Raw genomic sequence first — 17,091 nt, 5'->3', positions numbered from 1 at the left:
AAGAAAATTACCATCTTAAAAACAAAGTGATCTTTACAATGAAGTGTTTGTAATGAAATTATTTAAACTGCCCATGGTATGTGCATGCAGCATGTATGTTACATTATGGTTCTGCAGCACAGATGAGAGTGCAGGGAGTTTAGTGCAGTGTATCCAACATTAATTCACCTTGGATAAGGGTGTCAGCGAAACCGTACTTAATGATCGTAACTCGCTTTAGAGAAAAGTGTCTGCCAGCTGTTAAAGTGGAAAACTCTGCTTGGGATGACAGTTTATACATCGAGAAAAGATTTCCTTTGTCAGGAGTGCAGCTGTGTTATTCACATCAGGTTCTCCGAAAAAGAAGATGCTGTTGAATAGGAAATACATTTGAACGCTATGGTGTAAAGCCCAAAACACCTTCTGTAAATATAGGGATGACTAAAGTGTTTAACTTCTATCCGCAACAAAAGTTAACATTTCACCTGCATGACATTTCAGAGGAATTCTGGGATGTCAGGACACCCTTCTAGAACTCTTCAGATACAAGAACATAGTTTTACATATTTAGCAGACACTCTTCTCCAAAGTGACTTCTAATGAACTCTGTAGTGTTATCAGCCCACACACCTGATTCACCAAGGTGACTTACGCTGATAGATACACTACTTACACTGGGTCACTCATCCATACATCAGTGGAACACACTCTCTCTGTCACTCACACACTATGGGTGAACCTGAACAGCATGTGTTTGGACTGTGGGAGGAAACCAGAGCACCCGGAGAAAACCCACACATATATGGGGAGAACATGCAAACTCCACACAGACTGAGCGGGGATCAAAACCACATACTCTCTCAAGTACATGATCATATCTGTGAAATATTGTAATCTTTTCACATTCCGCCCTTGCTCTGTTGACATAAATACATGTGCACTTTCTCAGTGTAATGTTTCTGCTTCTACGTTGCTGTGACCCAATACAATACAAAAAAAAATTAAAGAAATCAAGAACAAAGATTAAAATCGTGTGAATGCACAGCCATGTTTCAATAACATGCTCCAGTTTAACTCAGTAAAAATCCCTGATGCTTATTTATAAAAACTGACACAAAAGGACTGTCGCCCACAGCCAATTACATGTATGACACGCCACTCATTGGAGATTCGCCTGAATGTACAATTGCAGCACGTTTACACTCGTGTCACAGGTAATTTCACACAGTCGTCACAATGTTATGTGATAGCGCCGTGAAGGAAACTGGGGGCAGGCAGCACTGCCGAGTATTAGCCCTCACCTGTCAGGACACCACGGTGGAACATCTGGCCAGAACTCCCCTGTGAGAGCAGCTCTCATCCTCATCCTTCCCGTGCCCTCTCACGCTCCCCTATACTCGCTTCCGGCAAGAGACGGGCAGCTGGCCACATCACGGTAAGAGCTGCCGCCGTGCAATCTGAGGGTGCTGAGTTCTAATCCCACCTCCTAATACAGCACCCTTCAATAAGGTACTCTCCCTGAACTGGCGCGGTACAAATTATCAAGCTTTATAAACGTAAACTGTAAATGAGTGTAAAACCTATGTTGCGAGTCACCTTGGAGGTGTCAGCTAAACTGACAAATAAAAACGAATGCAGAACCGTGCCAAAAAGCCAGAGACTTAAAAAGCCATTCTAGATCATAAAAACTTTTAGAGGGGGAAAAAGTGTGTACTTAACCCCGTAGAGAGACCTTGACACTGTTCGGTGCTGACGGCCGAAACTGTACAGAACAAATTAACTCCTGCTAAGCTCACGTGCCGACAAGCTACATGCATGCAGTAATATATGATCTAAATGTGCGGCACGCGGAGGTTTGACACAAACACCACTGTGTTATGTTGAAAAGGTGAGGAGAAAGCATCTCGAGGCTCCACTGACCTTTTGTTTTTGCGTTCCCTGTTCTGGTCTAAAATTTCGGCTGAAGTGAAAAGTGGAAGCTGGTGAAACAGGGCACTGAACACACACACACACACACACACACACACACACACACACACACACACACACACAGAGACAGAGTGAGGGTGCGGGGCCAACAGGAGCGTGGAAGAGATGCACACACACACTTCTCAGTACTTGCATGTGCCCCACACACAACAACAGTTGACGGAGTGAGCTGCTGGCGGATTTCACGCAGAGCGCAGATGCCCTACCTACCGTCTATCGGTGGGGGGCCATTATTAGTGCACACAGCAGGGGAAGGTGAGGGGGGGTCTTGAGGGTATTAGGGCATCCTGGCTGGGACACTTTGTAGTTTGTTACATTTACATTTAGCAGACGCTTTTCTCCAAAGCGACTTACAATGGACTCTCTGTGTTAGTGTTACAGCCCACACCTTCACCAAGGTGACTTACACTGCTAGATACGCCACTTACAATACAATGAGTCACTCATCTACCTACCAGCGAAACACACTTTCTCTCCATCTCGCGCTCTCTCTCTCTCTCTCTCTCTCTCTCTCTCTCTCTCTCAGACTCACACACACAAATGGGTGATTTTTTTACAGTAAGTTACCAATAGGGTAGGTTAGTATGTACAAACTAGTACATCATCATGTTTAGGGGGCAGTAACCTAGAGTAAGTCTGCTGCGAGGAGTGTGAAAATCAAACTGAAAATCAAAATGAGCCAAAAAAGGAGTACGGAGTAGTTAGTTTGAGGCAGGCTTGCCTCAGCCTGGTGTCCCACACAGCGCACAGTAGGATTGGGACTGCAGCTCATAAAAGCACATTCATGTGACACTCATACTGCCATACTTATTAAAAGTCAAAAAAGGTGCCACCCACAACACAACAACGCCGCGCGCGCGGCGAGACTGAGGGAAAAAACACGCAGACACACACGCTCACCTGCGCTCATTGCCGCTCAACCTTCCGCATTTCTACCGCGCGTCGGAATCGTTCCTACACTCACGTGACGACAGGCGGTGTGTCGAGCCTCGCGCCGCACATTGCTCGCGCTCCTGCTACAACCGTCCCGAAAGATACCGGGTGAAGAACTCAACTGCCAGAACGGAGAAGACGGGGAACTCGTGGAGGAAGGAAGTCCCGCCCCAATGCACAATGTCTCCATATTATTGGCTGGGCGAGGGCTTACCCCCTATCAATCAAACTTTTTTTTTTTTAAACTTGCTCTCGTAATACGTCAACAGAATCCCCTCCGTTGGCAGAGCAGTTCTTCAAATTGTTTATGATCAGGAGTGTCTTCTATAAACTAAATAATAGAAGATACACTAAAATATGGCCGTCATATGACACGTTTATGGTACACCGCATTCGTAGTACGGTACGCCTCAATAGTCTGTTCATTTGAACTTTTTCGGAATATTTCTTAAAATAAATATTTGATAAGGGGGTGCGGTGGCGCAGTGGGTTGGACCGCAGTCCTGCTGTCCGGTGGGTCTGGGGTTCAAGTCCCGCTTGGGGTGCCTTGCGACGGACTGGCGTCCCGTCCTGGGTGTGTCCCCTCCCCCCCTGGCCTTACGCCCCTGTGTTCCCGGGTAGGCTCCGGTTCCCCGTGACCCCGTCTGGGACAAGCGGTTCTGAAAATGTGTGTGTGTGTGTAAATATTTGATTAGATACAAAAGGTATTGAATGAAAATAAAGACTAAATCACTTACTAGCATTTTGAAAAAAAAAAACTTCTTTAAAATAAGAATTAAATTAATTTTGGAATTTGATTTAAAAATACATACATGATGTAAATATTTACACATTAAATGCAAGTATAACAAGAGAAACATGTATATCTAAATAAATTACATAAATGATTCACTGTTTTAGAACAGGATCCTGAACAGCACAGACAGAACTGTTCTAAAACAGTTAATCGTTTGTATAATTTATTTATTACACACAGTATATGGGTCTGCCGACCATTGCTGCACTGATCACTGTATCCCCACCAATTCAAATGTCACTGTTGGCGCGCAGTGTTAAACGTTCAGTGATTGAGGGCGCCATCTAGCGGCCCAATATTGTCACGTTTCTTCTCTTCCACGATGTCGCGGAGATCCAGCATTTGATGAAGATAGAAATAGAAACAATTAATATAAAAATCACACATCGAACCCCAGTGCTTCTCCCTTTTGAACGGCGCCGTAACAAGCATTCCAGTTATGGAAAAAAACTGTAAGACTTAACTGTAATACATTGCTTTTGATGTAATTATAGGAAAAAGACATCGGTGCTAAACAGCTGGTAGTGTAGTGGTTAAAGCTGCTTTGTGTCAAGCTGAAAATTGTAGGTTCAAATCCCACCTTTGGCTGTAGTACCATTGAGCAAGGTACTTTGAATTGCTCCAGTGAAATGACCCTGCTGTATAAAGGTGGAAAATATCAACATGGTTGTAACAATATTAACATTGAAAGTTGCTTTAGTGGTTACTGTAACTATACTGTGTTTTACTCACTTCAGTACAATATAAGCATTTACAGTTCAAGGTTCTTTTAAGCTTTTTATTTATTTTTTTTTTGTAGAAAATGTCACTCATTACAAAAGTCAATTTGCGACAAACGTTTTTTTCAGTGACACATCCATGTTTTTGTATATAACAACAATAAAAGACACCTTGTACCGAACAAAGATAATTGAAAGCACACTATGTGCCACATTGAACAAAAGGTGGAAACTGTTTTTGTTCGTTTGTTGTGCTTGTTTTCACCTCGTCGCAGCTGTTGTTGGGGAGGGTCCCAGTATATTGCCTTAAACCTAAGATCACAATAACAGTGTTGACGAAAACAGAAAAATGAAACGGCACGAGGCACATTGTGTAGAACTGACTTAAGAGGTTAGCGAGGAAAAACCCCAAGAGATTTCACAAGTACACGTCTCTATAAAAAGGTGGTTTTATTGGATAGCTTTACAGAATGTAAACTTCAGTAGCAGACACTGTGGTGCCGAACTGAGCCCTTCGAAAGCGATACCACACACCACTCATATCTGCAGTAGGTGTAAACTTCACAGTAAATACCTGATTCCTGGATTTTTATTTAATTACTTATTTGGGGGGGCGCGATGATGCAGCAGGTTTGGCTGGGGCCTGCTCTCTGTTGGGTCTGGGGTTCGAGTCCTGCTTGGGGTGCCTTGTGATGGACTGGCGTCCCGTCCTGGGTGTGTCCCCTCCCCCCTCTGGCCTTACGCCCTGTGTTGCCGGGTTAGGCTCCGGTTCGCCGGGACCCCGCTCGGGACAAGCGGTTACACACATTCCTTGTACGTGTTGTTGTTGCAGACTTATTTATGTTTAACAGAGGACTTAGATTTTCTTCAGATAATTCTGCACTTAAATTTATTTACAGTAAAATAATGATCATAAGTTTCTTTGAGAAAATGCATGATAGGGCTAAAATGAAAATAACTATGACACTGAGGCAGTGCGTCATTCCGTGCTTGTTTGGTGTTGAGTATCTAGAGTGACAGATGGCCCTTTTTACTGGATCAGTTGAGGATTAGAAAGAGCATATGGAGCTCATCCCCATTAACAAACACTCATCTGTCGCTCTTCCTCCTCCTCCTCCTCCTCCTCCTCAGGACTGGCTCTCTCTCTGCACACAGCGCACGTCCACCGCGTTATCGGGGCAAAGACAGGAGCGGCCAGCAGGGGTCGCCAAACACAAGTGTGTGCAGCCTCCGTTATTCACGCTGCAGTAGTTTTGCGCTGGAGAGAACAATTATACATTAAGAGTTAGATCAATTAATTCCTTAGTTGACAAGCAACGCACTGGGGAAAAATTAAGGCATTCTGTCACTTTTACAAGGGTGGGGGTGCGGAGGCGCGGCACGTTTGGCCGAGTCCTGCTCTCTGGTGGGTCTGGGTTTGAGTCCCGCTTGGGGTGCCTTGCAACAGACTGGTGTCCCGTCCTGGGCGTGTCCCCTCCCCCTCCAGCCTTGTGCCCTGTGTTACCGGGTTAGGCTCCGGTTTGCCGTGACCCTGCTTGGGACAAGCGGTTTCAGACTCTGTGGGTGTGCGTGTGTGTGTGTGTGAGACTTTTACATGTGAAAGGAATTTGCCACTGGAAAACACCCAACACGTGTCAGAAAGCAATGCGGCTGCTGAGAGCGCCACGCTGCCCTTCGAACAGAGAGCCGGGGACACGATCACCGCAAGCGATCCAGCCGCACTTTCAAGAAGAAGAACAGAAGTTGTGTCATGTAATGTGACACTGGGGCACAGTGGTGCGAACTGATTTCACCTAAGTGATCTTGCACAATGCAGCCCTTTACATGGACGGTGGTTTCTCAGGGGTGAACGCACAGCAGAATCTCTCGAAAGCGTTACGTAAAGAGCCAGTCGGGAAAACGGATTGTGATCCCAGATGTGGGGGAAGGGATCCATCCTGAATTCCTCCAACCCCCCCCCCAGGTAATTACATCCAGATAAGGGAGGATGGGGGTGGCCCAGTGCTGGGCCCCTGGAAGCCAGATGTCTAATGGATATTCCACACTGAGTTGTAACACTAGAACCTCAACATCTGCACCGTGCATCTAACCAGGGACTCAGAGCAGATCATTGAAAAGATTTCAGTTCCTCTTCTTAGTTCCAAAAGTGCAACTTTAAGGGCTAATGTTAGTTAAATAACGTTAGACAGAAATAAGCATTCATGCACTTAATCTGATTTGGGTATATAAGAGACATGGTCATTCTTACCGTAAGAGCACTTCAAAGCAATATGGTATTTTTTGTCTTTTTCATTTTTCCTAGTATTTGCTCTTGTGAGGCACATAGAGTGCCTCCAGAAACTTCTGCCCTCCACTTGTGTCCTTGGCTTGAAAGGGGTGTGTTCACCGTCACTGCGATCGAGTCCATCCATGTGGTTGTTGGGAGGACTCGAACCTCGTACCGGACTAAAAGTACGAACTATTCATTCCCAGCACTTATTATTCAGTAAAGAAAACTAATTCAAAGCAGCACAATTTATTGCCAAGATGCCCTCTCTGCCAACACATCTACAGCGGGGGTGTTCAGCCTTTTTGGCCAAGGGCCACAATAATTATTGTGAGCAGGTGCGAGGGCCACACATGTATAAGTCCTTCAGTAAAAAATGTTAAATGTCTGAACAAATTGCTTATTTTATTGGGTTTTATTTAGGTGCTGTTAGTGCTAATGTGTGTCTCTAACTATAACTGTACTATCATGTGATTCTATTGAGTTTACAGTATTTGTGACAGGTATAATAAACACCGATCGAAGTTTAGAAATATTTGCGGGCCGCATTACGCGACATGGGAGGCCACACATTGGACACTACTGGTTCAGAACTCAGATGCCAGCAGCCGTTCATGCGAGGAACACACAGAACCGGCGGTTTGCGTACCGTAGGGGCACTGGGTGTACGCGGCGGTGATGCCGTACAGCCGGGACTGTTTCTGTGGGCGGAACTCATCCGTCTCCTTCCCCACCTGGGAGTCCACCACGATCACCGCATCCCTAGAACGACACACACAGCCATCCCGTCTCAGCACCTGTGTGCACGGGGTCCACGCAGCACGGCGCGGTACAATTCAGAGTTTGCACGGGGGGATGGTGCCCTTACCTTTTCACGCTCCCGCCTGCAGGCAGGCCACGGCCACTGGTGAGATCAGAAGGAGACCCCCGACCCACCCCTCATTGTACCCTCAGCACCCAGTGACCGAACAGCTGTCGGAGCCAAACCAGAGCCTCCATTGCCCCGAGTGGCGACGACAAGATGAACGATGGTTCCACGCATTAATTCATTTGTTTAAGATGCTTTGCACCACCTGCTATTCATTCATTGGTCCAGCCGGGCACCTTTGAAATTCAGGATAAGCACCTCGCTCGAAGGTACAACAGCAGGCGACCCTCCGGGGACTTAAAGAACTATGTGATCTCAAGGATCACTATCAAGGAGTTTACCTCGGTGGACTTTCCACAGTCTCTAACATACATTCCGTGACCCGGGGACGCACTAGCGTAAATATTTGTGCAACGTAACATCTTCACATACGTTTACTCATTTAGCAGATGCTCTTCTCCAAAGTGAGCGTCGATTCAGACTAAACAAAAGTGCATCTCAGTAAAAGAGAGATGCGGATGTGGACACACGATTCTTGAAGTACAGTCACTTAGTCCAATACCACGATTTCTGCCAGCGCACACTACACGAGTAGCTCTATGTAGAAGTGACAGGGAGCACATTTAGTTTCGCACATAATACAGCGAAAGATTTCCGATCCTCAAACTCCATCGATTTTGAGTAAAGGGCTCATTTCTCTTCAGTTATTTTTATCATTAATTTATTACTTCTCTGGTACTTTTATCCAAGAAAAAAGTCTGTTACTATAAGAAATGTGACGGCTGCGTTATAACTGGGTCTGTGGTCTCTGTTTAGATGGAGCACCCATCCATCCACCAGCAGCGGCGGCAGGAGCGGCGGCTCAACGGTCAGTGAGGGTGCACGAGGTGGGTCCGCGTGGCCCTGGGCGCGACGGCCTTGGGGGGTCATCGCTCTCGTGACGTGTCTAGCGGTGGCCTTCTCGGGGAAGGTAAGCCCGGTGCGCGGGAGTTTGTGTTACACGGGTTTACACTGTTTCTTTGCTTTGTCGAACTGGGCGAAAACCGGGGAAAAGAGGCTTTCTGAAAATCTCAGCATCTCAGGGAAGTCGACAGTTCACGTTAAAAAGTCAACGAAATGCACGCAAGCGTGCGCGAACTCTATCTGGAACTTTTCTTTGTGAGTCTCTCAAGTGTGCACCTCCCTTTGTTGGTGTTTCATGCTGGAATGAGCTTCCCCTGCCTCTCATAACTGCTGAATCCCTCCCAAGATTCAAAAAAGGCCTCAAATCAAATCTCTTCTGGACCGACTTCTGTCTGAGAGAAGCTCCATCAACTCGCACTGAACCATCTGCCACAACCAGCTCTATGTGCAGTTACTCATGTAAGTGTACCAGTAAAAACAGTGGTATTGAACAAATCGCTTGTCTTCATCCAAAGTGGTTCACTTAATGGTAAAAAGTGCTTTAGTTTACTCTGAGCTGTGCATTGCTTTGGAGAAAAGTGTCCCCTAAATGAAGTAATGTAAATAAAGAGGAGAGTTCCTGTCTGAACAGAGAGGTCGCAAATTGTCAGTTCAAATCCCACTCTTACCCTGAATTGCTCCGGTAAAAATGACCCAGCTGTCTAAACAGTAAAACACTGTAAGTTGCTTTGAAGTAAAGTAACAGGAAGATGAACAAATACAACGCAAATGTCTTCCTGAACAGGTTGTTCTCTTTCACTGTGAGACGTGTTTAACAGTTTACACAGCACCTAACAAAAGGCAAAGTGCCCTCGCTCTTAGCCCTGACTGTAATGCCCTCTCCATAAGGATGTGCTGCCTTCCTCTGCTGGGCCATCGCTGTGGAGCTACTGTACAGTACTACTGCGCTCTCTTCACCTATAACAGACATGAAAATGTTATTTTCTCGCAGTGTTGCATTTATCCATTTTGCTAACACTGTTCTCCAGAGTGAAAGTTACATACAATGGTTTAACCATTTATACAGCTGGCTAATTTTTACTGTGTTAGTTCAGGGTCAGTGCTCTGATTAAGGGTACTATAGCAGGAGGTGGGATCCCAGCTTTCCACTTTCAAATCCAAAATTCTGTTTCAACTCTAAGCCTTACATCACCTGCAGCCCCTGCTTTACCCAGTTCAAATCTGGAACTCAAAAAGGCCTCCTGACCCGATTTTTTTGCATTTTAAATTCAGAATTAAATTTCTAAATGCCTCAACATCCGAATCAATAATAGAACATTAAGACAAAGACTTTTTCCTCATGTATGAAATCCACTGTCTTTTTTCCACTCTGTTATAAATTTCTCTGTGCATCTGGAGCCCCAGTGACCATAAGGTTTCATCTTTTCTAAATCACAGTTTTTCACTGACGCAGCATTGGAGGCAACAAGAGGGCCATGAACTGAGTTGGGGAGAAACCCTGCAGTACCTCCTCCAGTCTGTGTAGTAGAGGTTCCTCCCATAGAATGTGATATCGAAGGGGTACTGGATCCCGTCCAGGACTTTCCTGCGGTTTCCTGTACTGGGTGTTATACACTCCACTTTATGAGTTCCTGCAGGCAAGAATATCTGTGATTGGCCTTCAGTGTTGAGCATTGATTTAATACAACCAGGTTGACTGTATTATGCAAGAAGTGCAGAAATAACAGTTTATACTCGAAAAACTTTAAGAGAAGCATCTTGAATTGATTTATATGACTTTTTGTAACACTGGAGAAGTTTTTTGGAACTAGGTGCGAATAAATTTTCAATGTATTAACGTTGAGGTCTAAAAAAAGGAAGAGTTCAAATTCACACATCTGTGTAGTTGTTTATTATGTACCGCTGATTCCTGCTTGTGCGAAACCCACCGGCATCAGCCCAACAGAGCTGGGAGGTTTGGGGGTCGTAAGTCAATCCGTTGGGTAAACCCAGGTCATCCTTCACCAGCACCCTTCTGTTTGTCCCATCCATATAAGAGGTTTCGATCTTCGGCGCATCTCTGTTCCAGTCTGCCCAGTAGAGATACCTTGTTAAGACAAGATTAAAAAAAAAAACTGTTTATTGCCTGGTTTGATTAAGCTCCATACACAATTCAAGTCAACATCAAGATTTCAGACATGCTAACATGGCAAACATGATGAAATCGCTTTTGATTGAAAGGAGAGTTGTCCAAAATATCTGGCAGTACTGCACTCTGAGATATGGAAAGATGAGGTGAGAAGAATTCTCCTGTAGGTGTCAAAACATGGCACAGGGCACATGGCAGACACACACCCATTGACTGAGTCAGTGATAATGGCTCGGGGGTTGACCAGGTCGGTGTTGAAAAGAACGCGACGCTGGCTTCCATCCAGAGAGGCCACCTCAATCACATCCCGCATGGAATCGGTCCAGAACATGGTTCGGCCCAGGTGATCCACTGCGATGCCTTCGGGGCTTTCCAGATCTGCGGTGCAGCAAGAAGAAATACGAGCACCTCATAAATATTTTGCACGAACCAAGATCTTTATGGATATATTGCAGTCCCAGCACAATTACGGACATTTGCTTAAATTATACGATATTGCACCCCCAGGACCATCTATGAATTACTCTTATGTATTTTTACCTGAAAAGATGTCAAGCATGGAACCATACACAAAAGGGAAACAGCAGCTATTATGAAATATAAAGCGACTGGTTCCAGCCTAACGTGGGACCCTGCTGTTTGTGCCTTACACAATTTATCCAGCACTGGATGAAAGCATTAAAGAAGGAGGTAAAATAAGCAAACAGTAACCCAATAAAAGAAAGCAGCTCACCTGATTGAATGACCGGAATGGGGTCCCCGCCCTGTAAGCTAGCCTTGCTGATAGAGGGTCCAGTAATCTCAGTCCAGTAGACCATCTTCTCCACACAGTCGTAGGCCACAGCAATAACAACTTTGTCCTGGGGTAAGTAAACATGGGCATTCCACTGAGGTTCAAAACTCTACCACCCCAAAAGTGTCTTCTGAAAAACGCCACTGAAATTGGCATAATAATGAAGCTGCATTACAGGACAGAACAGAGATGTGCTGGGGTTGGCAACACACAGGCACATTAACGCTGTTCTACCCACTGCAAATGTCTGCATACATCAGTAATGAGTAACACACACATACTTTCCAAACCGCTTGTCCCATACAGGGTCACAGAGCCTAACCGGGCAACACAGGGAATAAGGCTGGAGGGGACACACCCAGGACAGGACACCAGTCCATCGCAAGGCACCCCAAGCAGGATTCGAACCACAGACCCACCAGAGAGCAGGACCCGGTCCAACCCACTGCACCACCACACCACTGCACCCCCCGTAATGAGTAACGCCTCATGAAAATGTGCAGAAGAGTGATAAAACCTTCTTTCAACCTTTATTGTTCCTCATTGCTAACGCTCCAAAGAACCTCAAATTGTCTGGAAAAAAATCAGTTGAAATCATTTGGTGGCGTTCACATTATCCTTTTTTTTTTTTTACATTAGTGAAGAGTTCATCTTATTTACTGCTACTGTGTGTTTATCATACAAAAAAAGACCAAAGCCTGGGAACAGGTGTCACAGGAAATTCACTGCTGAGGAAGACCACTTGTCACAAGGGGGGGGGGGAATACACACACACACACACTGTCTGAAACCACTTGTCCCATACAGGGTTGCGGGGAACCGGAGCCTAACCCGGCAACACAGGGCGTAAGGCTGGAGGGGGAGGGGACACACCCAGGATGGGACGCCAGTCCATCCCAAGGCACCCCAAGCGGGATTCGAACCCCAGACCCACCAGAGAGCAGGACCTGGTCCGCGCCGCCGCACCCCCGGGGAGGGAATATTGCTAATAATTTATGTGACACTATCCAGATAAATCCCATGGTGAGGACAACATTCAATGTGACAAATGACAAAGGAAATTTGTTTAAAAATGAGTGGTGATTTATGGTAATAAGAGGCAGCCAAGGACTGCTGTGGTCTGCATGATGAAAGGAGCATACACACCAGTCCTTGACTTTCCCATTGTGTACGCCTCCCCATAGCTAATAACGCTTCTGAAATGTCAAGTCCTGCAGCATCTCGAGAGGCAAATATCTCTTTCTTCCATGTGGTATAATCAAGGGATTGTTCCACTGGCATTTTAAATATTTCAGTGGGTTTTTCACACATGCAGCCTCACTATAAACTTGAGATTATTAACTGAATTAAAAATGACAGAAATCATCTTTGAGAGAATATTTTACATTCTACCAAATAGGGTGTGCAAAATCAACAAAACTTTTTTCCTAATCAATTTCTGTAAGAATATAATCTCATTTCTGTGATGTAGGAATATGATCTATTTATGAGGCCTGAATCATCTTAATTTTGATGAAAATCACCTAAACAGTACAGGTAGCCACATACAGAATTGATGACGAGTCCTTGGCCCACTCCACGCTACATTCCAACTCTCGGATGCCCTTAAGTTCATAAGTAGGAGACCTACTGTGTGTGAGTGGGTGTGTGTGTGTGCATAGCCCATCTTTTGTGCTGAACTACTCAACCAGGATTCGAACCCAGGACCTCTCACACCCCAAGACCAGCAAGCCAAGTGCAAGAGTTTGGAAGAATGACAACCTCCACAATGCACTCCCAAGAGCCCAGTACTCCAATTCGCAAGACAGGACTGACCACGCTTCCACCTGAAGGTGGTAACAATTACTCGACACTGACTGGCGGTCATAAGCTTTACACTTACCTATTCAGCTGCAACGTACAGGCAGTCCCCGAATTACGAACGAGTTCCGTGTCCTCAGTCCGTCTTTAAGTCGGATTTTAACGTTAAGTCGGAACAGTTAGGTATGGTAGGTATCTAATGTCAGTTTGTCAAACGTTTGTCTTAATATATTGTATATCATGGATCTTTCTATGCATAAAAAACATTAAAGAAGCACTTTACATACACTAAACATCTGTAATAAAACAATTAAGGGGAGTGGGTGTTTAATGTTCACTTTTTCTATTGTTCGTTGGCGTTTCACCTTTCGCTTTATTATTTACTCTTTAGTTTCAATCGTGATCGTTTCCCTTTTCTTTGGTACTGCCACAGGGTTTTCCCCTGGTCGGAGCGGCGGACTCAGGCGCGGAGCACAGGCAGGGATTTCAAGGGTTAAGCCGGAAGACATAGTCAAGGAACAGGCAAGGGGTCACCGATGTGCTGACGAAATCCAAGGGAGAATCCAAGAGACGTCATCCAAAGACATTCAGGAGAAGGGTCGGGGAAACAAGGACGGGGAGAGGGAAGGTCGAGGACGAGGATTAGGATGAGGATGAGGATGAGGATGAGGAATCAGGGAAGACGGGAGAGCAAAGGTAGGTTCCGTAAGCGAGAGAGAATGCTGAACAAGGTTCAGCATCTGCGTGCGCTCTGGAGCGTCCTTTTACGCGGTCGCTCCCTGATCCGCCGCAGGTGTCCCTCGTTGCGATGAGGGGGGCGTGAAAAGTACATCACCGTCACTTGCATCACATTTACACTTTGGTGCCATGGTTAGGAGGGTAAAACAAAAAAAGATTCAAGCCAAATACAGTAACACGAGACACGTGTTAACGGGAAAAGAAGGAAGTCTGTCCTACCTCGGGCTCACGCGCCCCACCCACGAGTCAACAAATTGCTGTAGTGTTTTGATGCGCTTAGCAAAGCAGCGTCCGTTTATTATTACGAACCATTGTATATACAGTAATTTGAATTTTTTATATAATAGCCTTAATTATGAAGTTTCCATTTGATTGTTACTTAAGGGTGACAAAAAAAATCAACTTCCGGTAGGAAGGCAATGATTCGTAAGTGCAGGTTGTACGTACGTCAGACGTTCGTAACTCGGGGACAGCGATTTATCCATTTATACAGCTGGACAATTTTTGAGTACTTCGGGATCAGCGTCTTGATCGAGGGCACTACATCAAGAGACGGGATTAGAACCTGAGGCCTTTGGGTGCGAGGGCAGCAGGTCTAACTACAACGCCACCTGCTGCCCTTTACCACCTGCAACTTACCGGAATATGTAACACAGCCTTGGCCTCACTCTTCTTAAGAGTGAGGCCAGTGGTATCCAGAGGAATGTGTTCGATCTTCCCAGATTGGGCAAACAGCAGGTGGGAACCCGGGGGCAAAGGGCTGACATCAGGCCGAGTGGTAGGACCCACTGGTGGGAGCACCACGCTCGGCTCAATGCCTGGGGGGAAGAGGACAACAAACTGAATTTTGCCAAGTACCACAGGGCACGACGCAGAATTCTAAACTTTCGAGGTAACCTTCTGGAGTACAACTTGACACGTATTGTGGGAAAGTGCTTTAAAAACACGCAATGGCTTTTTTTAAATACGTGTAGAGTATATTAATATATAATTATACTCCAGTAAATTGGAATTGCGGTACCATGAGTATCAATAAAAAACAGAAAACCTTCCTTTTTCCCCTTTCTGTTTCATTAAAGCTGCAAGATAAGATGCTCAAACTGCAGATTGTGAACGTGCAGCTAGCGTGACCGGCCGACTTACACATGGGTTGCGTTCCTGGCCCAGCACGCGTGCCTGGAATTTCTTGACCGTTGCGGTCCACACACCAGCAGTGCCCGGTGCTTGAGTGGCACTGGGTGGGCTCGTAGTTTCCCAGGGCATCACAGGTGGGTATGAACTGGCCAGGCAGCGGACGGGGGCCCCGAGGGCCGAAGGCGGAGGAGCCCACCAGGGCACCGTCGCGGTGTCTCTCACACTGCGTCTTCTCACGCTCTGCCAATAATGGAAGGAAGAAAGAGGGAACTTTTAAAATTTTTAAAGAAATTTTATGTTTACAGTAAAAACAATTATCTGTTCAATTAACCGATGAAGGCTGAAACTCCTTCTTCTAGCATACACACACACACACACACACTAGTTGAAGCTGCAGGGTACAGTTGTATAATTTTAAATAGAAGTTAGATCAGGCATTTTTAACTCATTTTATATTCTAATGTTTTACTCAAAAATACAAAATGTTAGGACATTAATGAAATTCAGACCAGTGTCTGATGCTCAGAGGACATATCCGGCAGGGTTGTTGCACTCTTTGCTGGAAGGGTCCCTCTGGGGAACAAACTCCTCATGATAACGATAGGAAGGTACAAATATTCGCAGATAAGTGACTCCTTGGTGTGCCTAAAACAGGCGATGGGTGGGCTGCGGTTCACTTTTTACAATGCGACAGCCAAGGTCATGGGGGGTGCGGTGGTGCAGCGGGTTTGGCTGGGTCCTGCTCTCTAGTGGGCCTGGGGTTCAAGTTTTGCTTCGGTACCTTGCAATGGACTGGCGTCCCATCCTGAGTGTGTCCCCTCCCCCTCCAGCCTTAGGGCCTGTGTTGCTGGGTTAGGTTCCTACTCGCCGTGACCCCGATAGGGACAAGCGGTTTCAGACAATGTATGTGTGTGTGTGTGTGTGTGTGTGTGTCAGAACCAAGGTCAAACATCCGCTTTGCTTAGACCGGGTCCATCGACCTTACGTTGCAGATCTCAGGGAGTCAGTCGGAAAGCTGCAAGCCATGTTTCTGCAGCAGCCAAAGTGGAGACCACATGCCAAAGATGCTCACAACTCATCCCAGCCTGCTACTTCAGATAGCAAAAAAATTTCTGCCAGCCCAGCAGTAGCATGGCTTTTAAGGTGTGAACAAAATACTCCTGGTTCAAGTACCAAGGAGGAGCACTCACACACACATTTTCAGAACCACTTGTCCCATACGGGGAACCGGAGCCTACCCGGCAACACAGGGCGTAAGGCCGGAGGGGGAGGGGACACACCCAGGACGGGACGCCAGTCCGCCACAAGGCACCCCCAGTAGGACTTGAACCCCAGACCCACTGGAGAGCAGGACCCGGTCCAACCCGCTGCGCCACCACCCTACAGTGCCTCTGCTTTGGAGGAGCATTTTATAGTGATAGTCAGAGATGGCACTAGTGTTTTTGGAGCCCCTATGTAAGTATCAGTCTGGCATCTCCTAGGCTTCTACGTTTCTTCATTTTTCTGGCACTTCTCTCCAAAGCCATTTACAATTATTTACACAGCTGGGTACTGGAGCACTTTTAGGGTAAATGCCTTGCTCAAGGGTATTACAGCTGGAGGTATAATTTGAACCTAAAACCTTTGGGTCCAAAGACAGCTGCACTACCTACTGCTTCTGTCTCTAAGTTACTAAAGGTATACACTTATTTAGTATCTGGCAAAAAATGTATTTTAAATATAGACACATACAGGTAAGGAATAAAAGAAAATTTATTTATAAATGTTACTTTTATATAATTAAAAGTACATCAAAGCCATATATGCATAGAACACACATCAATACTTCTTACTTTAAAGCAGATCTTTTTCAGTTTTCTTATAATGTCAATTCTTTATTCTTAAGGAAGGTTTTTATGTTTTCTCAAAGACTACAATTTATTTTTTGCTTTTAACAACCAAATTTAGCACCCCCAAATTTCAGCTCCTCTAGGTGATTACCTGGCTTGCCCAGTTTTAAAACTATACAACACTAAGTTGTGGATGGTTACTTTTCATAGACTCCC

At 45.6% G+C, this 17,091-nt stretch overlaps 2 protein-coding genes across 8 annotated transcripts in view; both read right to left on the bottom strand.

Annotated features, from left to right (window-relative positions):
- LOC108933602 (lysosomal-trafficking regulator-like) overlaps positions 1-3,004 on the bottom strand; it is a 67,409-nt gene extending 64,405 nt beyond the window's left edge. For 4 of the 7 annotated variants that reach the window (XM_029258815.1, XM_029258817.1, XM_029258816.1 and 1 more), the window contains exon 1: positions 2,933-3,003. In XM_029258815.1, the coding sequence (XP_029114648.1) occupies positions 2,933-2,970 (38 nt within the window). In that variant the 5' untranslated portion in view covers positions 2,971-3,003. Of the gene's footprint in view, positions 1-1,280; positions 1,299-2,868 lie in introns of those variants that run through there. The other 3 variants (XM_029258819.1, XM_029258818.1, XM_029258820.1) reach the window with 2 other exon arrangements.
- A 2,152-nt stretch (positions 3,005-5,156) lies between these two features.
- LOC108933558 (nidogen-1-like) overlaps positions 5,157-17,091 on the bottom strand; it is a 29,644-nt gene continuing 17,709 nt past the window's right edge. The window contains exons 13-20 of the mRNA XM_018750718.2: positions 15,056-15,286; positions 14,552-14,730; positions 11,315-11,441; positions 10,788-10,959; positions 10,382-10,539; positions 9,961-10,084; positions 7,332-7,444; positions 5,157-5,674 (exon numbers count right to left, since the gene is read on the bottom strand). Coding sequence (XP_018606234.1) covers positions 5,544-5,674; positions 7,332-7,444; positions 9,961-10,084; positions 10,382-10,539; positions 10,788-10,959; positions 11,315-11,441; positions 14,552-14,730; positions 15,056-15,286 — 1,235 coding nt within the window. The 3' untranslated portion in view covers positions 5,157-5,543. The remainder of the gene's footprint in view (positions 5,675-7,331; positions 7,445-9,960; positions 10,085-10,381; positions 10,540-10,787; positions 10,960-11,314; positions 11,442-14,551; positions 14,731-15,055; positions 15,287-17,091) is intronic.

Source organism: Scleropages formosus, chromosome 16 (assembly GCF_900964775.1).
Source record: "Scleropages formosus chromosome 16, fSclFor1.1, whole genome shotgun sequence".
Lineage (NCBI taxonomy): Eukaryota > Metazoa > Chordata > Actinopteri > Osteoglossiformes > Osteoglossidae > Scleropages > Scleropages formosus.
This window is presented reverse-complemented; position numbering and strand designations above follow the sequence as displayed.